Consider the following 26145-nt stretch of genomic DNA (forward strand, 5'->3'; position numbering starts at 1 on the left):
TTTACATGGACCAGAGACTTCTCTGCGCACTCTTTCGCCCCCTTGTGTTGGGGATGAATGATAACAAAGCAACTGTATTCACAGGCTTGTTCACGTTGTCTTGAACGTGTGCTTTTCATTTTGAAGTTGTACTTGTGCAGTTATTCCTCGTTATTGGAAAATGGAGATGTTATGAGAATGTAGGGTATGTAAGGGTATGCGATCTGTTGTTGTCTGAAGTAAAAAGTAGAGTGGCATTTTCATACAGCAGCTAAAGAGTGTTTTTTTATCTTTAAATCCTAAAATGTTTAATTTATTTATTTTTATTATTTTGCAAATGACAGTATAGCTAGGTCACCTTACTTTCCATTCAACAAGACACTCATTTGAATATAGTGTTACATTTCCAATGCAATTCAATTAATATTTGACGATGGGTATGTATATGCCCACCTCTAAAAGGCTATTATCTGCATCCTATAGGAACAATTCAGGCAAGGGGTGAGAAAATCCCTTCACTGCATTAGGTCTTCATTAGTTCATTATTACTTTCTTAGCAATAACAACGAGCCGTTGATTGTATAAAGGCGCACGAGCAGCAGGCAGCAGAGGAGCTGTCCTTTCAGCACCACCACCTCAAACTAGGCTATAGCCTACACTGCGTTTCAGCAGACGGCAACCAGCATGTTAATGCAGGATGAAAGCTGTCCTTAAGTGCTGTAGTTGACGCAAGTGCCAAAAGCACAGTCTATTAAGCACAATGATCTGTGATTAGATTGCCTGTAGTCATTTAACGTAACCATACTATTGTCAAGCCTATGTAACTGCGCCATAATAATGGAAGTTAAAAAGCTTGACAGCATAGTGAACAGAATTAGAGTAACTGTGTTGTTGCGCCGTCTTCAAATCTTTGCGTCACATCGACCCCCCACACCTGACACAACTGCTTAGATGGACTCCATCAGCAGCCCTCAATGGTTTCAGCAGCATGGTGCCACTATATTAAGTCAGTTACAAGTCTAAAAGGGAGCAAACTATAGTCCACATGCTTTCAATGTAAACTGGACATATGTGTACTTGATTGATTGATTGATTGATTGACTGTACAGACTATTTGTACTATGTCTGTAATGTTTGTTTTTAATAGGCTATACGTACCCTGGAAACCACATTCGATACTGACTGGATTAAATATAGCAAAATGAACCTTAAAATCAAAACAAGACGTGCCCAAACTAACGATAATTCGCTGTTTTGGATGATTATCTAAACAATGACAATTTAGTTTCTGCAGAGGGCTTTCTGTTATCAGTTGTAACAAACAGGTATATACCTCAATTATAAGTTTAGATCAACAGACTTATCTCTGAAGATATGTAAAAAAAAAAAAAAAAAGTAATTAAGGCAATTAAACAGTAATTTAGAATAACATCAACGTACTGACAGAGTTGTTTTTGTCACTCAGGAATGCCATTCAGTGTAAAACAACTTTAGTGGGATGGCTCAAAGACAAACATGTAATATTCACAATCTAATTAGTTTAAATTAAGGATAAAACACGTAACCCCTACTGAGCATTAAGGTAGGCTATTTCGTTTTAATACAATAACGCGTCATCATCATTAAAAAGGCGTCATGCCAGACCTGCAGCGCCTCTGAGCTGTTTTAAATTCACTGTAAGAAAAACACGGCTGCTGGTGTCAAGGTGAGGGGAGATGTGTTTTTCCTCCCGGAGCCTCTCTGTCAGTCACCGCCTCGCAGCCAATGGTAAGTTCGCCTCGGTCGGACCGACTCGCCGCTTGCTCCTCCTGTCCCTCCTCGTGCTGTCCTCGCCGTGCACGCGCGTGGTACCCACGGTCGTGAGGAGGAGGAGGATGTTGCGCGTGAAGGGGAAATGGCTGCCGAAAACAAGCCGGAAGGTAAGAGAAATATAATGGGATTATTTTACTTGTATGACCGCTGTGTGATTTTAGAACAGTTGAAACTCTGTGCAGAGATGACACACGCGTGAGGACGAGTGGAGAATTTTTCGGTAGAAAACGGCTCCGCTATTTTCCTCCGAATAGGCAGCTAAAACGTGGAGATATCACCTAGCCAGCTAATATTAGCTTGCATTCTAGCCAGCTACTATTCCCATCGTAGCCCACATTTAAAGCACGCCACGGGGACAAACAGTCAGCGTGGTAAAAGTAACGCGTTTCCCGTTTATTTTGCTGAAGATTCTTGTCAAATGGCGAGCAATTCAAGTTGTTAACAACAAAGCTAAGTTAATGACAACATGTCATTGGCATCGACTAACTTCTTCCCTTATTACCCAGCTTTAAAAAGCCGCTTGGTTGTGTCAGTTCATCTGTCAATACGGCGCTCTTCTGCAACCGCTACCTGGAGCTTCTTTTGAAGGCATTACAATAATAATTTGGTCATCGGTTTAAAAATGCATTAGTCTAGTTTTTTTTAATTTATTTTTTATTTCCCCGTCTTGAAGAGGGTCGTTCAGTTCCCCCTTGAAGCGCGAGGATTTCCTTTGGCATTCAGCGAATAGTTTTTGCGAGTCAGAAGTGATGCATTTTTTAAATGAGCGGATATTATGTTTCCCAAATGCCAATCATACTTGGCCTATATTTGGTTTTAAACACGGGCATCAAAACGCTGTAATGCCCGCTCCGCTTGCAATGCCCTATCGCACTTGAAATGAAATGCCATCACACCAGAGGAAACAGGGAGGATGGAGAGTAGAATGTCCAGCAGCCTGCTCGTTACACTACTTTACACGTAGGACAAAATTATGACTTTTTTTCCTTCAGCTTATTTTATACGGCTCACTAACTTCAAATTAAATGCACTAGACTTACTTATTTCCTGTTAAGTGGGATATTTTACTGCAAAACATATGCTTTAGAGATCTGTTCTTATTCAGAGAGGCCCAGGGAATTTGTGGGTCAGTTATTAAACAACCCATATATGAAAATATAGATGACGTGTAACATTAATGCTAAAGGGACTCATTCTTCTACCCAGATGTCAGCTCTCTGCTGTTAAGAGTATTTGAACCAGACTGGAATGAGTAATGTATTTAATTAAGCAACTTAAACATGTTTTATAGAATCTCATGGGCAAACCTTATATGCATGTTTAATTATATATAATATAGTATCTTAGTTATGTCATACTTTTAACTGTTTAACTTTAGTTTTTTGATTGGCAGAATTGAGTATGACAGGTCATCAATACAGTATGCTCTTGCTTTTATTCCTAAACTTGTGGTATTTTTATTTTTATTTTTACATTTATTGATTTATATTGAACCTTAGTGTGGAGCAAAAGGGTAATCTTAGACTTTAAAATTGGCTGCATAATTTAAAAGCGAGAAAAAAAACCCCCATTCATTAGCTGCAGTTGTTTCTGAGCTGTTCATAACGTGTTGTCGCAGGTTTGGAAGTTGAATAGATCTCCCTCAGATTTTGGTGTCAGTACCTCAAACAGGAATTATTTTTGATGCAGAATTACTTTAGTGTTTTAAATGAGAGTAAACAAATTGCCTCTGTTCATATGAGGGGAAACGATAAAAGAGTCAGTTGTTTGGATGTCAGTGTGCCAACCACTAAACAGAGTCCCACCAGGGGGTGGTATTGAGCTGCAAAAGCACACTTACTACATGAGGGATCTGTCTGTGACAATGACAAAAACATAAAGACATCTGGTTTTATGATAGTAATGACTTCACTGTGGTATATAGTCCTAATGTATTCATCTAAATAGCCAAACTTAACTAATAGGTTCCAGTTGTTAATTCCGATGTCTCTCCAACACTGGGAGCTCTTACTGAAAACCCTGACTTGAAAGTCCCATTGCTGAGCAGGTTAAGTTATTTTCAGTGTTCCTGTGAGGCCGGTCAGTGGGAAAAAGGAGGAGGAGGAGCAAGGGGAGCATAAAGAGAGAGTGCTTCATACCTTCACATAATTGCGATGCCGTCTCATGCAAACCTGGCCCTTAAAGCTTTTACATAGAGCTGTCATGCTGAATCGTTACTCCTGCATCCAGTTGTCCTTAGTTTGGACTCTTCATTAAAGTAGAACATGCTTTTAAAAGGAACATCACTATCACATTTTACATGACATGTCCCTGGATGTCGGGTAGCCACTGAGAGAGCTAAACCGTGTTTCCTTAACCTTTTGTCCTTGTGGTATGCGTGCAGTGCTGATCTCTCTTAGTTGTTTGGCAGGTCTTATGATGGCCCATAACAACTGAGGGTTACATCTTGTGTTAAACCCAGGGGCCATGACCCAGTCACACTCAGTAATGTAATGTTTACATCCTGGGGTATTTCTCTCCAGCCTAACTGATGGTCAGGGCCTTTTGGGGTGTTTTTTGTCTCCTCTTCACATTCATAAAAAGCACTGTGGGTCCGTTACTTTAAGTACAAGGCCTGGAGGGCACTGAAAAGACAAGCTTGATACGTCTTACAGTGAGACTGCTCTGGATAAAAACCACATCCAATGGTTTTAGGAATCTACCAGAGTATGCGGTCATAAAAATATTGCTGTTCGAAAGCCAATTTTGAGAAACGAAACAAGCACTTTTGTAAACACAAGCTACAGTACTAACACTTCTGCGGTGTTGGGATTCCAATATATTCACTAAAACGGAAACACTATTTAAGTTAAATCTTGAGGCTTTTACCTTCTGAAGTTGAATCTGGATGCTACTCAAACAAATGTAAACCTAGCTCAACAGCGTAGCATAGTCACATTCATTTAAAATGAAATCAATGCAAGGCCAATGATGGGGTAGTTGACTGACACATACAACTCCGATAAATGCGTTAAATCAACAACGCAAATCGAAGGATAATGCAGTTGGAACTCTTGTGACAGAACAGAAACAATCGGCAAAAAAGGTTGCTTTCTAAAATAGAGAATTAGGCCTGTAGCCTCAGCTGTGCTCAAAGTAATGTTTCTCTTTTACTTTCAAGCGGGTGCAGTTTAAAAAGTTTCACGATGTTATCATTTCACTCAAAGTTCAGGGTGAAGCAGCAGCAAAACATCAAGTAAGCACGCAGTCAGCCATTAACTTACAAAAGTGCTTGTGCAGCAATGGTATAAATATTTCTCCGCTGTTTTGTAAAGAAGGATGAATTTAACTTCCTCGTGATGTCGGACGACTCGCTCTCCTAGTTTTGTGTTGAATCAGGCGCTACATTTTTTTCTCCTGCCGTTTAATTGAATCAGTGAGGTGAGGATGGATGGGACACAGGTCCGGTCTGTGGTTGCTGAGACATATCATTCGTAGTGCCTGTCTGTAATAGACCTTTGCTGACTGCTTTGCTCAGCCTCCACTGATTGATTGTATTGATTTATCCAGTTCACTACTGATACAATAGGTAGCGTAAGTGACCCGTGTCAAACCAGGCCAGAGCTACAGTGACCCTTAGTACTGGCCGTTTTTTCTTATAAAAAAATATTCAGCCGATGGAGAACTTCACTGTTTTAAATGACAATAGACAAATTCACTGTGATTTATTATCAATATTATTATTATCAGCTTCATATTTTCCCCAACAGCTCTTGTGTGTTTGAAATGTCTTTCAATATACTGTCTAGCTTCTGTTGATACTGCTTGCATGGGGAGTTTGATTAGTTATCACAGGCTGGGAGAATGCTTCTTTTCCTCGATTTTCTCTACTTTTCTCTTTGCCTCCTGAAGGACTGAAGAAAGTTCGTAATCCGGATCGAATGTACAGATCAGCAGTGTGTTATGCTGGCCATGGTCCACCTAAGAGTATCAGTGATGACACAGAGACAAACAGTAAGAGTCAGTTATTAATACTGCATTGCTGCTCCAAGAGGCCACTAGCTGGCCAATCTATTATTCATTCATTGATTCATTTATTTACTTCTTGATTTCATCCGTCCCCATGCACCCCCTCCTTCCTTTTATTCTCCTCGAACACAACACCTCGTCCGGCTGCTCTGTTGATTGAAGTGTCTGCTTTACGGGATCACGCTGTCAATAGTTGAAGTGTTGTCGTTAACTAAGAGTGATTGTTTCACGTCGAGGCCAGGGGATCAGGACCTGAGCAGACCCTCAGAGAGAAAGCTTACACTTTAAGCCATCCATTATGACCCTGTTCTTGGCTTTTCTCTGCTTTTCTTAAACCTGCATTTAGTGGGGTGAAAATCAACCGAAGTTTACAGTGTGAGTTTGAAATCTTGCAAAATGAATTTGTTTATGACAAACATATTTATGCATTGCCATATCCTATGATGTTTTCCCCCTTCAAATTGGATTAGTCTTTGTCTTTGCTTCCCTCTCATTACATTCGTGCTCTATGAGAACTGTAGACTAGGGGGCAAAGAACAAAGACAACCCAACATCACAGCTGAGGTTTTTATGACTTGTATTAAAAACCAGCTTCTGTGGGAAATGCTTCAGTGCACTTACACGTCTGTGTACAAGTGCTATTTTCTGTCACAACCACACACACACACACACACACACACACACACACACACACACACACACACATCAGTCAGGAATATAGGTCAAAGTCTTATTCTAGTCTAAGTATTATTTGTGGTTGATTTCCCCTTCATTCCTCTTTAGAAAATGTGTCTGAGTTTTAGCCTCTGTCTTACCCATTGAAAAAGCTGTCCTCTGTAAAGCAGATTGTTTCTCAGCAGAAAGGAGCCCCATCATTGTTAATAAATACGCCAGTCTATTCGCTGCTGGAAGACTACATCTAGACTAGAGACTGGGTAATTAAGTGTGCTCATGTATTGTCATTTCTAAATAGAGAGTCTGAAATCACCCACAACCCCTTGTTAGACTCCTCACTCGATATCTGTCACTGGGGAGAGCTCTTCTGCACCAAATCTTTTTGGTATTTTTTTTTTTTAAAAGAGAATGTTTGGAGAGATTTAATGGCAGGGGACTGCTTGTGCAGATCTATGTAACAGGGATGCAGACTGTACCAGAGACATTGTTGTTTTTGCATTACCCCCTGATGTGTGACAGCTGTGACTGACAACACGTTTTGCCGGTCTTGCTATTTTCCCTCATGTTATTGCGTGGTATTACAGAACTCTGTACCCACGTCAGAAACCCTGTTAAATGCGTTCAGCCTGAGGGTTTCTCTGCCTCACCTAGGACACTCTGTAGCAGAATACAGCAGCTCAAACAGGCAGGTAAACCATTGATGTGAGTAATCGTCTGAGTAATTGTGGCAGTAGTTATGCTACAGAAAGAAGGGCTTTGTTTGTGTGCATGTGTAAGCAAGAGGGAGACAGTGAAAGAGAACAAGAGAAAGAGAGAGGCAGTGAGAGAGAGAGAGAGAGAGAGAGAGAGAGAGAGAGAGAGAGAGAGAGCGAGAGAGAGAGACCTCACCTCTGCTCTCCTTGAGATGGGATTTTTATGGATGGGTGAGCTTGGTGAGGGCTGAGAACACATAAAGAGTCATTTTCAGTTTGTTGCAGGCAGTTAACCGTGTGTGCATGTTTGTTGAACTTCCAGTAATAGGCCTAGGCTTTTTTTTTCAGCTGTTTGACTTTTTGACAGTCTTCCCTCATTATGCTATATTACACTGTACTATAATAACCACATGGAGCCATAGTGCATCCAGGGTATAGTCATTGCGGGAATGTAAACGTGACAACCACCCTGCACATGTTGCATATTGTGTGGTCCTACTGCAGCTGCATAAGAAATGGTGTCCAGCAAGATTTAGCGTAATACAAATCTCTTACTTGCGTAAAGTATTTTTTTAATCTTTCCTACTGGGAGGAGAAAACAAACACTTTTTTGCATCTTTTACAACAGCTGTTGTGTGTTTTGCAGGTCAAACACTCATCCAAGATGCTATAGCTAGAAGCCGTGTAATGTTCTCTTTGTTGTAGTAACATAGCAACGCTCAAGTGAAGTTTAGTAATTTTGTGCTTGTGTGCAGTTAGTAATTTCCCTGTATGTAAGAGTGTTATCGATCAGGCTATAGGGCAGATGATGAAGATAATTGGTTTCCTCATCCTACAGTAACACATTGCTATTTTAAGTCCTTGCACACTCCTCTCCGTGTTCCCAAGAGCCATCAGGCTGTGGGGTGACCTGCCCCTGCACTAGGGGCCAGTCATTGTTATCACTGCCAGGGAAATTTGACACTGCCTAAATTGTCCTGTGTTGTAGTAAAGCTCAGCTCAGAATCTCCCAGAAGTAGTAGGCTATAGACTTCGGTCTAATCAAGTGCTCTCTTCACTTGTGGCCAAGTACCACCAGTCAGTATAAAATGGATGTTGTAGAAATTCAAGGCCTTTGCAAATTATTTTGCTTGAGACGTTTCAAGCCTCTTCAAATTAGGGATTATGGACTGTCATGTAAAATAGAAATGTGACTAAAGGGAATATCGTTCACAGTGCAAAAGAGAAATAGTTTTTGTTTTTGTTTTCCATATGTTTGAAACGGCTTTAAGTTAATTAAAAGTAATGGTGAATCTTTTTTTTCTTTTAATGATAAACGGTTGTGTTATTTTAAATGAGCCTGGAAGTCGTGATGTTTTGGCTGCAAATGATTAGAGACGCATTTAAGGGCTTAGCTGAATCAAGTGTCTTAATCTAAAGGCTGCAGTGGTAATATCCCATTACTGTAAATGCCATCGCAATAGCCTCCTGCAGGTTAACCCCCCCCCCTTTACCTTTCCTCCTTCTTTCACACCTCACAACCAGATTGATCGCTTTTATTTGACAGCATGTCATCAGTTGAACACTGCACCTTGGCTGTCTGAGTTCATCTCTGCTTCACATTTGACCACGTTCTTGTTTTTCTGTCTAGATTTTCTTTGTTCGCCTGCCATCGTCGTGTTACCGCTTTCACCGTGATAACCTGTCACTGCACCTTTGCCTTTGGTCAGAGCTTCATGTCCACTCCGTTATGTAATGGTTTGACATCTTGCCTCCTATAGATCTGGTTATTAGACTTAGTGCATGTCACATCCCACACACTCCAGATGTGCATTGCATGAATTTAGATACTCGTATTTCTCGCCATATCCATGGATTTCACTGACTGCATGCTATAGAAACTGTTTCTGTGTTATTCTGTCCATATAATACAGGGATTAAGTGATGAAAATATCCGTTGCTTCTTTAAAAGTAAGCTTTGGGAAAAAACAGTTATCTTTTTAGTTGCAGTGGGTGAAACAAACAAGGGTGCATCACCAGGTGAAACACTTTGAAACACAGCTTATTTTATCTTTAAAAGGACTCGATGTTGGCAAATGAACTGAGGTCCCTTCACTTAAAATATAGTGGGGAAATGTGCAAAACAGGCAGTTGCTTCATGATGTTAAAGGGATGGACCATCCTTAGCGTAGGATGAGGAAAGTTTTGCTATATAATCTTTACAATATTTTTTGTTATCTAAATAGAGTAGCATTCACTGCCATTGATAACTTGTTGCTTGGCTACTGTTTATGTGCAGCAGATGAAGGAGTATGTTTTTGTTTCTGCTAAATTGTCTCACCCCAGTTTGATGAAATATGTCTGAGCTAAGCTCATTTGGCTGACTGGGCAAATTTTGGAGTGAAACTCTTAGGGGCATTTTTGGTTCCAGCCCAGTGGATGGCTATCATCCATCCTAATGATAACAGACATTGCCATAGGCCTAATTCAGTTTCACAGCACTTCTTACTGGACAGAGATGAGAGCCAAATGTTTATCCACAGTACTGCTTGTTCTTCTGTGATTCACCTCCCTCATTGTTACAGGTATAGCTAAATAAAGAGCAGATACTGTTACACTGCTCTTCACATCCTTAAGCCATATTAGCCACTGAACTGTTGTGGAAAATGTTTGCATTCAAACTGTTACTTTGGATATGCACCGCCAGCAGCGATTTGTTGAATGATCTATAGCCAAAACATTAGCTTGCAATTTCTCCACAATGTGGGCACAGATTAAAAAGAAAAACTGTCACTCCCAGAGCGCTCTGAGACAGAGACGGAAGAGAGAGGGTTTTGCGTCCAGGGCTCGGATATTGATTAAAGATTTGTTTTTGTCAGCCTTTCCAGTCTCATGACCCTCGCTCTCGTCTCTAGGGTGGGGCTGGAGCAAGCTAGCATGACAGATATGCTTAAATTTGGCCCAAGTGTTTACTTAGCAGCCAGGATCAGTGATAATCCAAACATCAGCACACAGAAATATATATCTTTATACTCATTTGACACAGGGTGATGTGGATTATGAAGGGACACAGGCTGCCTCTGTTCAGCACACAAATGGCCAGTGATGGCAACATGAAAGCTGCAGACCTGTAGCCCCTGTGTTGAACAGAGCTCCTCTCCCTGTTTAGCCTTATATGTGAGCTCGCTCATCAAGTAATTGATATTATATATTGTAATTGGCTCCAGTGTGCCAGCTCAGCTCAGCACATCCTCTCATGTAACAAGCTGTGGTATCAGCCTGTCTTGCACTTTAGTGTTTTACAACCAAATAGTAGTTGTCTGTGTATCCCTTTCTTGGCTAACGTACAAGCAGTCATTAAGCCTGCTTTTTCAACTCCAACATAAATATTAAACCTTACACGGGAGTCCACAGGAAATGCAAAGAAGTTGAGTACCTTTCAGGCTTTGATCAACTCCTGGTTAAAAAATAAAAGATTCATTTACATTTTCAAAGCCAAATTTCTGTGTGTAATTTGTTGTTTATGCACTGATCAAATCAGACAATTTGGTTAGGAAGGGCTTGTCTATATTCTGTAAACCTATTCCAAATCTGGCATCTAAGCTATTCCCCTGTTGGTTGTTTTCAGCTAATGCACAAACCACAGTGTATGTGGATTTTCATGCCACAGTGGACAGATCTTTAATTAGTAAGCGATACTTTGTTGGAATGCTCACTGTCCCTCCTTCACATCTGTGGAAATGCCCTGTGGAGGGAACAGTAGACATGCAGCAGCTAAAATAGTATAAGTGTAGATAAATAGCAGCTCAGAGAACAAAACCCTTCATAGTTACGAGAGCTGTATTGTGTAGAAAAGAAACCTCAGCGCTCAACAACAGTTATGTTGAGCTCACCTTTGTGTGCTTTGAGAGCCTCGTAAGAAACGTTCTTGTGTAAAAACAAGGCCCCTCTCAAGTTAGACAAGGGCTCCCAGATTAGAGAAGGCCAAAAATAAGTGCCACATCTAAAACACGTGGTTTATTTAACAGCACAAAGCAGTGCAGTCTGAAACGTGACAGTAGTTTGCCTGTTCTTCAAAGACATACAGTCATCCATATCTGAGAAAGATAAAAGCTTGAACACTGTGGCCTTCTGTATGATCTAATGTTAATATACTATAGGCTGGTAAAAGGCCTCTATACTGTATATGGACCATGTGTATATGAGTCCACAGGCTGGACAGCTTTTTGGTTTGCCATCTTTGCTTTTTTCTAGTTTAGTGCTAATTTAACAGGGGAAATTAACATCCACACCAGCCTGTCTTAAATAAATTATGATTATGTCACGGCAAAAATAACTCAAATAAATGCAACACTGAGTTTTTTGTCCATTTTACTGGTGGTACGGCAAACACCAAGAAAGCATCTCAGAATAGTTGGCTTAAAGATATAATATGTAGAATTTCCACATTGTTCCAAATGTCTAAACATGACTAGGCCAAGGTTAAATATTTAGTTGATTTGTGAACTTAAATTATCCAAAATGTTTCCAACAATGTTCAAACAAAGAGAAATCTGTCATTTTAATCAAGGACATGGTCCATGTCATTTGATTGCAGTCGGCACATCCACTTTGCGCATGCCTCAGGGTTGGGGTTGACTGCCAGAGGCTGTCATAAATAGGCTTTTTTATCCAGGTTTAAGCCACATTTTTTATGATACACTTTTTAGATCTTGACAGTTTTTACTGATATATTTGAACCGGATGAATAATTGTAGTCATCGGATGTCTGGAAGTTATCAGAGAAACAAGCTGAGCAAACATTAGTGGCAGCTCTCCGCTGACGAGCCAAACGAGCAAAAATTATTTTTTTTTGGAGAGGAGGAGACCTCTACGGACAATTTGGCTCCCTGTGAAAACCTCCTGAACGTTTGCATCTTAAGTTATAAGAGAAACAAGCAGAGCTAATGTTAGTGGCGATGAGCCGAACAGTGTCGGAAAACACTATTTTAGACAGGAGAAGACATCTGCGGATAAGTGAATGCTGAACACTGAAGGAATCCAAACCGGGAGAAACTGACTGCAATGACGTCATTGCTTTTGTTGTTGTTTTGATTGAGAGAACCCTAGCGGCAGAACATTTCATACCTGAATGCAGATATCTTAATAAACATTAACATGGCTTAGATCAATAGATATATAGGCTACTGTTATTACATTAAATACTTAGTTGCAAATCCTTTGCACCTAGTGCCTGTCTGAAATTCATAATCTATAGACATCAACAGACACTTGGCATGTTCCTTGGTGATGCTCTGCCAGGCCTGTGCTGCAGCCATATTCATTTCTTGCTTGTTTTGGGGCCTTTTTGCCCTCAGTCTGGTCTTCAGCATGCTCAGTCGGATTGGATTGATGTCAGGTGACTTGACTTGGCCAGTCAAGAACATTCCACAGTTTGGCCATAAAAAACAACCTGGTTGCCTTGTCTGTATTATTAGGATCCTTGTCCTGCAGCAATGTCTTGTGAATGGGAGACTATGCATATAAAAGGCTGTGCAGTCTACACTGTTGTTCACCCAAAAATGTGAACACCATCAAATAGCCAAGTCAAAGTCAGCCATTACAACTGACTTCACTGTCGTCAGGCAAAGGCTGCGTAGGTGAAAGGGACAGGTGCATGTCGGTGTTCTGAAAACAACAGGAACATATTTTACTGTATTTTGCCTAGTTGATTTGCCCTGGTTATCAACATAGTCAGCAGTTGAAGCCAAAGCAGAGTTTGTGTCACACAGCTCATGGAGGTTGTAAGGTATTTCAAAACTCTAGCGTCACCGACTGCTGCGGTTAGCTTTAACAAGTGTAGATTTAGATTGTGACTTACACTTTCTGTGGATATCAGTATCCATTGAATCCAGAAAGTTGCTTAGAAATTATTGAAAAGGGAAGCTACCTACACAGAACTTGTTGATAATCTTCTTCTCGTTTTCAAGTTTTCTTCAGCATCAAAGTCATCATTTTTTAAATACATGTTTACAACACAACATTATCCAGAATGGAAATTATTCTTTTATGTGACAACTGTCTGCTGTGAAAAACAACGTCTGAATATATATGGGCTCTTATGAGAGTGTCCAGAGTTGTGTCTTTTCACATTCAGTATGTTTATGTGCACATTAGTAAGCAATCCCTAGTTTCGGTGGTAACCTGATTTCAGAAGCGCCCATGTAAGGTTAAGGGATTAAGAGCAACCCAGTTAACACGATGTTAGTGCTGCAGGGTGTACATAGGCTGCTCTGTTGCTTAGGGGTGTTGTTAACTGACAAATACAAGACTGGCATTTCAAAGTAAAATGCATGTTACAGTTGTGTCACCTTTTCATGTGCCCAGCATACTGAACTGAGATGCGTCTTGCATACTTCAGGCGTCCGTGGCAGAGAGAGTTGTAGAGCCGGCAATACTTTGCACAAAAACATGATGTGCAATGACGGGTGTCATTATCGTAAGGTTATGAAATGATTCAAACCAAGTGAGAGATTTTAATGCATTTGTCAAGATCTTCTATGCTCGATATTTTAACCTGTTGGCAGATTGAGCCTACTACTGAGATACTTGAGACATATTTCAATTCAGCTTTGTCTCAGTAGTCTCATTGGAGACTGTGCCAGAGAGCCGCATTGAATCCTGAATAATCTGCGCAGAGACAGACTTGCCATATGTATCTGCTGCTACTGCTGTCTGCCGGTTGCAAAGAGCAAATCTTCAGAGCACATTTTGTAAGATGGGAGATGGCCAATACTTTGTACTGCCCAATGCTGTATCTGAGGGTAGATCCAGTGAGATTTTCTATTTGTGATTGGGCTTCAATATTGAAGGCCTTTGCCCTTCTTGAGTTTTTTAGTGAAAGATGAAAAGAAATATATGGCACTGCAACAAAGCTAGACTACAGCTTCCTGCTTATTTTAAGTTGATGCTATAAAACAACACGTCTACACAAAAAAAACTTTCTATCTTTGGTACCTCTCTGATCATTCAGTTCCAGGGTGTTTTCCAGTTCTGACAGTGAAACCGCTCCGGTGGTACTTGGAGCAGATGCTGTATGTGATTCTTAATTGGGCGAAGCGAATGATTACAGATACCTGTTCAGCTCATATAAAACAGAGTGTACATGCAGAATTATTGGTACAGATGGAAATGGCAAATACTACAGATCTGCTCTTGCGTTCCCTTGGGAGCAATGATGTTCCACCTTACGCATTACACTCAGAGGCTCCAAGCCAGTTCCATCTCGGTGGACCTACTGTGTTCATTCCCGTTGAATTTTCCATATGGGGGTTTCTGGCAAGTATCACTCTGTTCTTGCTGTGGTATACAACACGCTACATACACTCTTGTTATATCCTGGTAATCAAGTGCACTGCTGGATTATTTGTATTGGCTTTAAAGTAGTATTTTGCTTCGGTTGAAGTTTTCAGCTTTTTTTTTTTTTTCCAACTACTGATATCAGCCACCCCAGGGATCCATAGTCAGCACTCATATTCAGGCTTTTTTCTGTCTCTCCCTTTACTTACCCATTCCCTAGTATCCCAACCCCCAGTTTTATATATATGAAAGAATGCTGTTTGCTTCCACTGTATTATTCCAGTGGCTTTTATATTGATACCAGTACATTTTCGAACATCATGAAACACTTAATCTGATCTTTCATTATATAACATCATGTTATTCTTTGTATATTCAAGTGAAACTGCATTGTGTATGAATGCAGTTTTTGCATTACCTTTAGTGAATGTATTTAGATTAAATCCACACACATTACAACTGAATAATTGGTTAATTTATACATGCTTGTTTTTGTCCAACACATCTTTTTATTTAATTAACAGGGGTTTTCAGAATATATTGATACCTTTACAAGGACCACCATAGAAATCATACCATAGCCTTATCGTCAACAATCTTTTTTGTGATGGACATTTTATACATTTTAAAAAGACATAGGAATATAAACAAATATAAAACAATGAGTAAGGACAATATACACATATATAACTTAAACCAGAGGACTAAGACATTAATTAGTCAAAAAGAAAAAGTAAAATGCAAGTAAAAAAGAAGATGTAGTGCTGTAATTGGGAGAAGGTGAGCAAATGCATGGGTGTGTGTGTGTGTGTGTGTGTGTGTGTGTGTGTGTTCGTGTGTGCGTGCGTGTGTGTGTGTGTGTGTGTGTGTGCGCATTGAAGGGTGCTAAGCCATGAGTTTGTCTTTAAGAGCCATTAATGTACAAACTTAGTAAAGAAATCTTTCCCATTTCAAATAATACTATTCTATCAGAGAGAAGGATACCTGTTCATATGCCGCCACCCTAGCAAGCAGATTATGCCAGTCTGTGATTGATAGTGTGTGAGCTGACTTCCATTGTCAGACGAGCAGTCGCCTACCCAACATGACAATGGTCTGGACCCTTTCAGTATAGATAGAGGGAATTGTGTCTTTCAGGGTGGACGAGTCCCCCAACAGAAATGAGCGAATGCAAAAGTGGACTTCCTGACGTCATTTGCACATGCTTGAACATTACCTAGAATAAGTAAATCTGCATCCAAGATATGAAGTGTTACAGTCTTGTTTTACTTCATTTTTGACTAGTAATGTAGAATTGTCTTCAGCTTCTGTTTATCTTTTTTGCATTTAAACTCCTCATGATAATAGCCTTGCTTAGAATATCCTAATTTACTAAAACGATTTCCACATAACCCTTTACTCATGTTCTGATAAAAAAAAAAAACCAAGACTGTAATTGGATTTTTTTTCATATTATAAATTCAACATGATTTTGTCTCCTCAAAGAAATATAATTTGTTCAAATTGAAGCCATCTGCATATTTAAGGAGGAATACAGCAATGGAATGAGATTGCATCCATGCATGAGGGCCTCTTTAAACCTTACTGTTTTATAACTGGTTGTGAAACGTAAATTATAGATTGAACGACATCCATTATGATGTAAGCATTGGGCCTGGTAATTGTAATTATTTCTCTGAATAATATGCCACATTCTGGCATGCAGCACACAGATTCCCATACTAAATCCCCATACACTTTAAAATCACTCAAGGGTGTTTATTGTGTCTAAATAATGAATAGACGCAGCCTTTACAAGTTGACAGTGAAAAATCTCTGGTGAACTCCCCTGATAGAATGCATTTCACAGTAAAATAATTTAGCTGAGCACAAAATAAAATGTATGCAATACTCTCTTCTTAAATGAATTTCCTAATTCATTTGGGGATAGTTATTTTACAGTCAGCGTTTTGCTGCAGAGAGACTGATAAAGAGGGATATGAGCAAGTCCTAAAGGTATGAAGCCTGTGCTAAGTATTCTGTTTTGTCTTGCTCTTGTTCTAGATGAACATGGACATTTGAAAATATACCTGCCCAAGAAGCTGCTTGAATGTCTACCAAAATGCACCTCGCTGCCAAAGGAGAGACACCGGTGGAACACTAATGAGGTAAGGCCACTGCTCCTTATCATAGCACTCTCTGCTCAATCCACCCGTTTACAAAGGTACCTTTCCATCTGACACGTTGTTCTTTCAGGCCTTTTTCAGACCGAGTTGTAAGCCATGTGAACATAACACCTTTCCATTAGGTGCCTCCATCCTTCAAAATATCACTATGGAAGATGATAACTTTCTCTCAACTGCGCGCATAGGTTACATACGGTATTTAAATATGTCACATAATAACAGTGAACCTGTTACCATGTGACATATTTCATGTATTTAGATATATTAGGTTCAGTTAATTCTCTGGTATTTCCTCTTCAGATTACGGCAGTTGGACGATTCAGCGTGATTGTTTTAACTGTACGAAAGGTTTTTACAAGACATTTCTGAGCGCATTACTTTTGCAATAATTTATGTGAAATGGTTTTAAAGAATCTTTAGCTGCATCACCCTTTTTTCCCCTAACACAGACAATTCATTGCCACTGGGCTTTGCGTGGATAGCTTGACCTTTAATCAATACATATGTTCCTCTCGTCGAATATAAGAAAACAAAAACACAAAATAAACTTAAACCTCTCTCCCACTGTCTTCACATTTAAACCGAGACAGTTGTAAAATATCTATCTCATCTTGCGCTTTATGCAAGATGGATTTGCCAATGCTCACTCTGCAAGGAAACCCTGTTCGGCATAAATCGAAGGTTAAAGTCAATTGCAAGTTGAGTCTTATTCACAAAACGTCACTGCTGTTGTATTTAGCAATCATTTTGAGGGGCTGTAGATGTAAACTTAAACATTGTTTAACTTTGGTGATGGTGAAAGCTCAAGGTGTCTCACATTTCATATTTGCATCACATTAGGGAACATAATGCACCTCTTTACATTTTCTCTTTTGAAACTCAAATAAGAAAACGCTTTGCTTTTGTAAGAAGCTGTCACAGATACCCTTTGCTATGGTTTTCTTTTTCTTTTTCTAAAGGCCTAAAGGACATTTTGAATTAATGTTTTAGCACTTCACTCATTTACTTAAAACACATTTGGCCTTGTTTGATGTTTGAGTAGTTACACATGTTCAAAAATATGTTTTATATAGAAATGAGGAGTCCTCTGGAAAAGTGAACTGCAGAATTAGTTACTTAACCCTAAATCTTAGTCTATTGTAGGCATGTGGTAGACACATCTGGTATTTGGTATTTTGTGTCATACTTTTCTAAATGCACAAAAACATTGGAAACCAGCCCAAAACAATCTTTATGATCCATACACACATACTAACTGATTTGCTCTTGCATTATATGACTGCTTGGACCAATGAATATTCAAGTCTTAACATGTTGTACACTGGATTTCCCCTAACAGGGACTTACTGTATTTTGCTTCATTTGCCTCAGAGCTCATTTGCCAGCCTGCTCTTTTTCTCAGGGGACAGGTTGATGAGTTTATCTCTTTTGTTTCCACTACTGATAGATGAGGAACTGGTTGTTCTTTTCTAAGAATGATTGGTAGTAATTAGCCCTAAATACACACCATGACAAATCTTAAAACCAATATGCAAAAATCAACCATCCATGCTTTTGATTAACACATTGTGACCATATTAATATAGTCATCTGCAGTGATGGAAGTTAATTGACTGAAAAACAACCAGATGATAAGGCACCAGACACGCTTGTTTCTAAGGAACAGGATTTTCAAAAAGACAATATGTCATTGAAACACAGTTAAATATTATTTTACACTGTGTATGATGATAAAGGAATTTATTCGTCTGTGGTTCAAATGTGGATGTGTAGAAGGAGACACAATTTCAGTGGTGATTACTACAGCAAGTACACTTATCTTCTTATACCGTACATCAATTGCAGTCTCCATCTGTCATATCTTTGCCCACAAGCCCTGCCCTAGTTATGAAAAAAATGTATAACGCTTGTGTGTTTCTAATTGGCTGATGTTGTAACTTGTTTGCCCTGTCTGACCTGCATTGTGCTGCTAGCAGTCTAAATTAATTAACATGGCTTTGAAATTGATCTCAAAATGTAAGTCTAAGCATTTGCTGGGAATAAATGCTGCCGGCTACTGTTGTTAGCATGTCTTGTCATTTATTACCAAATTTAATCATAACAGACATATTTCAGGAATAGCACCATGTTGTGTTACTGGGCAGCAGATTCTGCTGTGCAAAAAAAAAATGGTTCCAGTGGTGTTTTGGTATGCATGCCAATAGTGTTTGTCAGGGTTGAAGAGAGTAAGGCAACCTTTTCTAAAATCAAGGATGTTTTTTTTTTTTTTGTGCAGACCATGCAAATCAGAGTGTTTGTGTCTCATTGGTAGCAGACAGGCAGGAAGGGAGGGAGGGATCAGTTCAGTTGTGCCCTCTACAGGACTTTAAACCCTGGTTTTTGCAGTATTTCAACAAAAGCCTCAAACATGGACCAAAGTCGTTGCTGATAAGGAAAACAGGCTATATAAAAAAAAGAAAAAGTAAAGATGTATGGAAACAGGCTATTTTGTGAACATGTGTGCCAATGACAACACCCCCTAAAAGCACTCTGTCTGATCTTTCTTTTTCTTCTTTGTTTTATCGCTGCAAGTCATCCACCAACAATTTGGATTGCTTGTTTCTGGCAAACAACCAAAAACCCTGTCTAGTGTATGGTATTATGTCCCGTGTCACTTCTCACGTGTGGTTTTTTGTGATAAAAATGTACTTGGAGACTAGACTCGGGGATTCCTCCTGGTGAAAGATCTAGCGGTGTGTCAGCCTCTGTCGCCGGTCAGTCAGGTAGTGTGAAAACAAAACAGAAAGTTGTGTAGTGTGAATCGTACAGCAAACTGGCGACTTTGAAAGTCTTGTAGTGGGAACTTAACTTTGGTGAAAGTGACACCTCATCAATTCTGTGCATATTTTACAGTAGCAGCCTCGCATGAGCTCAGCCTGCTTAATGCACAAATTTACCACTTTTTTACATTTAAGGGATCTCAGTAGTCTGATAGGTTAGAGCTGCTAATATCCCTTTGATATTATACATTTTGCCCATACAGTTTGGCTGCTTTATGTTAGAAAACTATTGTTGTTGGTATGGGCTTTCAGGTAATATAACATGGACTCTCCTGGAGACATCCATCCAGCAGAGGTCCTTTTTTATATTTGCAAAATAGCTAACATTAGGTGGTTATTAGCCAGTAATAGGTTTCTGTTGCATTACAATATTAAATATTGTTCCATGGTAAATATGGGCTAGAAACTGCTTGCTAAAAAAGCAACAAAAAAAACATAAACACGGATGACACCTCTATAACTACAACTTGAACTGTTTTGGAGAGGACACTCACAAAATAATGTTTGTTTGGCTTTATAGTAAATAATTTAACACCCACAATTATCTCTCTTAATTGTAGCCAGGCTATCATGTATCTAGCCTTTATTTTTGCACATTCACATATCCCGCTGGACCTCCACAAAGGCATTATTTGTATTCCTGACATGACTGCAAAACCCTTTGAAAGTCGCACATACTGCATGAAGGAATAATCCTAACGTGTCTATTGTTCCTTTCCCCTACCACCCACTTTTTACAGTTTTACATTATTTGCACCTTGTTCAAATCTGGGATAATTTGGTTTCAGTTTACTTTTGGTGGAAATGATTGAGGATACAACTTGCTGCTTGGAAACTTTAATCTAGAAGGAGACTGAGTGGGAGCTGTGGTGTTGCCGGTGAGGTGAAGTGAAGCTAATGCAGAACTATTCATTTCTATCTCATTCTCGTGATTCCCCTGTGTAGTTTCATGAGAAGAAGGTGTGCAGGAATACATTTCAAGCATTTACTGGAAAATTAGATAAACCAATCGAATCAAAATTCAGGGGAGGGGATGGGAGTTTAGAGGGTTGAATGGTACTCTCGTCATTGAATCATGAGCAGCGTGCAAGGTACAGATATGCCATCAGCCTTCAAATGATCAATGGGAAAGAAGTACCTGGCAGTGCTTGAGGATTTACAGAGAAACAATTATTAAAGATATTATTAAAAGAAAGACAAAAGGAGGTCATGATCAGAAAGTTGTGGTAATTATCTGACATTTCTGTGATTTCTCATCTGTTAAAATGGTACAAGCCCACTTTATAGTTGGTGAGTTGTAAAAAAGAATTACTTTCAATAAGTCTATATTTACCTTGTTTGTGTCACTGCTCTTTCAGCCATTGATGTCCACCATGTCTCAGGTGAGACACATAGCAACAAATCCTTTGCAGAATTCCTCTCAGGTCTGCACCCAAGTGCTATTGTCTGCTCGGTGCTCTGGCACGGTGACCTCTATTTTGCTAGACATTTCGGTTGAGATTAGAATCTTTTTAAAGAAGGACATCTCCCACAGGAACGGCTTTAGGCTTATATCCCTTTCAAGATCAAACAGAGTCAGCCTGATGTTTGGTTACGCTGACATGAAGGTTGCAGGACTTGAAATGTGCTGGAGAATTGCAATTTTACCAGTGCTATTTTAAAGATGGACTTGCTCTTTGGTTGACGTTAGAGCTCTGATTCAGGATGTGTGTTACTATAGGATTCAAAGGAAGTGTATTATCCGCTGGGACACTACCAGTCAAAGAAAGGAGCTGATTTTATTTAAGCTCGACATTTCTGCTATTCAGTTTGAGTTTGCCCCTTAGCTATGTATTTCTGTAGCAGTTCTTATGGGCATAGAGTTTGAATGACAGTATTTATGACTTGCTACTGGAGTCCTGAGGACAAGCGCGAGCAACATTTTCTCTGCCGAAACACGCTGGATTAGACGCTTCAGTGTTAGCCCCCTTGCAGACATGAACCTTGCCGACTTTTAACAAGTGACTCAAATGTGTGACATTATAAACGCATTGACAAACAGAGAAAATTTTGGAGAAGTGGCAATAGTCACTCAGTCTTAAGAACCAGAGGAGGAGCACAGCATGAAGCCTTGGTTGAGGGAGGACACTAGGCCTAAGCTGGCGTGACACCCTCAATCTTTAATGAATGGCACAACTCTCTGAGTACTGTGAGCTCCCACTCATCCTAGAGGGGACTGCTTCTGAACTAGTGCTGAACCAAACACAGACAAGAGAGCACCAGCTCAGGCCTCCACCGGCCTGCTACACATTTAATGCCCCTGTCGTCAGGAATAATCCTCTCTGCCTCACGCCACTGCCAGCAGCAGCACAGCATGATGCCTACATGCAATATGCCGCCGCTCAGGACAGAGCAGTAGAAACACTTAGTGGACTCACCGGGCAGTGCGTGTAACAAGCAGGGAAGCAGTGATGAAAAACCACAACAAATGAAATTAAAAGGCGAGATCGGATAAACCTGATAGACTGTCAGTAACACTATAAGATAGGTGCTATAATGACAAGCACAATTGGATGCAGTGTGGTGCAATCATTCACTCCTTATCTCTGACTAAAACATAATTTGTGTTAACCCGCCCCATGCCTCTGTGTTATCTTGGATCCTTGTGTGTGAACAATGCACTCTTGAATACATATGGCGGGGGGAGGAGGATGAATATTCTTTTGTTCAGTTATCAGTCCTTTGAAAACAGTAATGACTCTTTTTTTTTTTTGTCATGTTTAACTAAAATATTTAAATTTAAATTATGAAAGGATAACATGGAGATTTTTCCCAATGAAAAGGTAATTCTTGACTATTGAAATTCCAATTCACCATGGTATCTCTAGGCTGTTTGAATGTAATGAACATGTAGCCTAACAACCATCCAGGTTTCTGCTTTTCTCAGTACAGCGGTATACACTAAAACTAAATAAAATGTCCAAGATTATAAAGATTCAAAAAGCTATTGTGTAGCACATAATTATAGAAAATTGTCTTCGGTTAGGGGCTCACAGACCACATAAAAAAACATACACCCATTAAATACTCACATAAAATTGCATTAAAAGCAAACATCTACAACAACAATTCGATAAATAAATATAGCAAGTGTGCAAACTGCTTCAAAAAGATGTAACGGTCTTGTTTAAAATGGATATTGCAGTAGGAATGAAAGAGTTCTTGTAGGGTCTTTTTTTTGGCCAGAGGTGCTCTGAAGCGTCTGCCTGATGGGAGTAGCTAAGGATTGTTGAAGGGGATGTGAATGGTTTGTAGTAATGAGGTCTGCCTTTCTTTTTTACTGCCTGACTGTAAAGGTCTGAGAGTTTGGTTTGAGTGGTGCTGTTGATTTTGGTTGCATGCTTGATGATTCGTGTGACTTTTTTGTTTGTTGCTTTTCTCTGTGAGGAAGTTGTTCCAGGATGCAGTGTTGAATGTAAGGACTGATTCATATGAGTGACCGGTATATACTGCTGTTAAAATAGTGTGGCAGGTTTGTTACCAAAACAAAGCTTCACTTTGTTGATTTCTTTTTTGTGCATGTTCATCCCCTGTTACACAGTCATCTGCAAACGTCATCTACAAATGGCCCAACATGTTATGTGACTTTGCGTTCTTTACATGCAAGTCTTTTGGGCCACGTATCTCCAGCTTACTTCTTGTTCCAACTGTGACTCGCAACAGAGTTTAGCCCAGGAAATTGGTTAGCGGAGGTAGTAAGCGCTGCCGCCAGTCTGATCACACCCACTGATGATACAAGTCCAGCTGGTTAATAGGAACCTTAAGCTAAACTCGGATGAATTACTGCAAAGCAATTCTACGATGCTAAGCTGAATCAGACAGATCCTGACACAACTAATCCTGTTATAAATGTAGTAACTAGATGACAGTCTAAACAATTGCCTCACTCATTAAATACATGGCCTCTGCTGCTCAGTTTCCATTAAGCATAGTAAGCCTAATATTACATTTCATGAAAATATAATAATTTATTCTAGCATTAGCTGAGGCACACTTTTTTTTTTTAAGGCAAGGCGGGGCACCTCCACAACAAAACACTGCAGGAAACTCTGTACAACCTCCTCCAGTTGGTGTGTGTGCTATAAGATAGACAGACCTCAAGTTGTAGTAAGTAGCCTATGCCTGCATTTATTCATAGCACTATATTCAACACCAGCTCATCTTTTACAAACAAAACAAATTAGATTTTGTGTGGCTTGTACTGCAGGCCTAAGACTTTGGCTTTAAACTCCTGCTGCTAAAGCTGGAGCATTCGTTTTGGGATATCCTGACCTCATTAAAACACTGTCTGGATAAAAGCTTTCTCCTATGGATTCTCAGGACTCGTATTAGGCTACCTTGGTCAAATTGCCAGGGATTGCCAGTTCTGATACATTTTTGTCAATACGCCTCAGACCTGAACTGCCAGTGTTGTTTTTGTGGACGTCAGTGCTCGGAGAATTCACCTAATCGAACACAAGGTCATGCTTGATTAAATGTTTATCTTCATTTGAGCTCCTTGCCATGCATGACTTTCTCTGTGTGGAGTAATTAAAATGACTCCCACCAATTGCAAATGTTTACAGAAATGTTCATTAGCTCCTCTAGGGCAATCAGTGGAAATTAAAGGTCATGTTTGTCCATCTATTTGTTTGTTTGTTTGTTTGTTTTTATAGCTGTTTGTCTATTTGTTGTTGTTGTTGTTGCTTTTCTTTTTTATATTCTGGGTTAGATGCACCCAATGTTTCTTCAGTAACAGGTACTGAGAACGAGTCAATGAATAGAGTATGAGCAGGGTATCCCGTGGGGATCTTTCTTAACCAAGGTTCAGATTTTATTCATATCAGCTGCTCTTCATTGAACTACTCAGTTGAGATTTAGATGGCAAAATGCCTGCACAATTTATTCTGGCTGCTCACAAAGCAAAGTTATTCAGACACAGTTTTGCAGTGACAACTTTTCACTTTCTTTTTAAAATGTTTTTAATAGGAACACCCCAGATTTATGTCTATGTGTTGAGTCTGTGTGGAGTGATCATATTTTCTTCTTAGTGTAGTTTCCACTCAATTACAGTTTACTATATATATATTTCATGGTGCTTTTTTTTTTATCATCATTTGGCCGCGGAAAGTAGAAGACAGAATGATAAGGAATTGGTATAGTTTCTTTGGATGACTGACTTCATAGTAACTTCCTGTGAGCTTGATAGCTTCACTGATTGCTAGTGTTGTAGCTTGCTGTTAAGTGTCAATTGCGAGGCTTTGGTGTAGTCAGGAAGTTGTAATAGGAACCCACCAGTCAGGTCATTGAAGGGGTCCTGCATGCTACAGGGACCCTTTGCTTTTTCCTCTGGATGTGCACATCAAGGCAGGGGTCCTCAGCATCCTCTGAAGACAGGGGTATCCACTCAAAATTGCATGACCTCTATTGTAGCAGATACAGGTCATTCTGTCTCCTGTGGGAAGCCTCTAAATTGAACCCAGCTTGTGTCTTTGATTTCTTTCCAGCTCTCTCTTCCTCTGGTCACCCTCCTTTACTCTTATCTTCTGTCTCGTTCCCTTTTCCCTCATGTGTTCACTGAGCTGCAAAGCTATTCAGGTGTAGACGGAAAGATTTCTACCTTTTCCTGTGAATTGCTGGGTCAGGATTTTTCTGTGCGGAACCCTTTTCTAATGGAGTTTAACTTTATTTACTAGATAAAGGAAAATGAGTTCTGGATTTGATGTGTGCGCCTCTGCTTCAATAAACTGTTATATTGTTCCTTATACAGTAGATGTTCGTATGAGTGAATACCTCTGTTGGCAGTGGGCCATATTATCATATTTACTTCCATGATCCACTCTGTAATCTAAGTTGCCTCTTGGAACTTTTAAGAGCATATTTGCAAGCTGATATGTTTTGAGTCTTTGTATACAATATAGTATGTTTTTTCCACTGGCGCTGGAGCTATTGAACATGTCTGAGCGCTGCAGCACGTGGAGAGCGTGTCCATGATGATTTTGAGGGGACAATGTTCTTTGACTTTCACTAATTTGGGATGGTGCTTCAGTGGCATTCGTGTATATACATTTTCTTAATCAAGGGAAGTATCTTATCTTCTTTTTGGGATTTAGAAGAGCTGTTTAGCCTATGCCTGCTGCGCTCATAACTTTGTTCATTCTTAAAATACAGTATGTTCCTACATTTTTCAGATAATATGATCTTCAGAACAAGCCTTTATTGTATAAAATAATATATATATATATATATATATATATATACATATATATGTATATGTATATTCTTTTTTATCTCCCGCAGCAATGAACAGATATGAAATTAACAACAAGCTGCCTCTAACCATTTAAATAGAGAAGAAATGAAACAAATAGAATGGAAACAAAAAGAAAACCAAATTGGAGCTTGGAGGAAATTATGCTGCTCACAGAGGAGGTACATCAGAGAAAACATATAATAAAAGGGACATTTAGTACCACATTGACAAGAGAAGACAAAAAAGATGCATAGAAAGAGATTGCCAACAAAATGAATGCCAGCTTTACTCTTGTCCTTTGTACCCTGTGGAATCAAATGGTTTAACAGTCTGTCAGAAGGGTGTCAAGAGATTGCTGCATAGAAGAAGGCAGCTGCTGCAACTGGTAAGCTATAAAATTACTCTAT

At 39.6% G+C, this 26145-nt stretch overlaps 1 protein-coding gene across 1 annotated transcript in view; it reads left to right on the plus strand.

The window, feature by feature from the left end:
• Positions 1-1873: 1873 nt before the first annotated feature.
• camta1a (calmodulin binding transcription activator 1a) overlaps positions 1874-26145 on the plus strand; it is a 286670-nt gene continuing 262398 nt past the window's right edge. Inside the window, exons 1-3 of the mRNA XM_078254023.1 lie at positions 1874-1898; positions 5683-5784; positions 16527-16630. Of these exons, the coding sequence (XP_078110149.1) occupies positions 1874-1898; positions 5683-5784; positions 16527-16630 (231 nt within the window). The remainder of the gene's footprint in view (positions 1899-5682; positions 5785-16526; positions 16631-26145) is intronic.

Source organism: Sander vitreus, chromosome 7 (assembly GCF_031162955.1).
Source record: "Sander vitreus isolate 19-12246 chromosome 7, sanVit1, whole genome shotgun sequence".
In the NCBI taxonomy this organism is placed as follows: domain Eukaryota; kingdom Metazoa; phylum Chordata; class Actinopteri; order Perciformes; family Percidae; genus Sander; species Sander vitreus.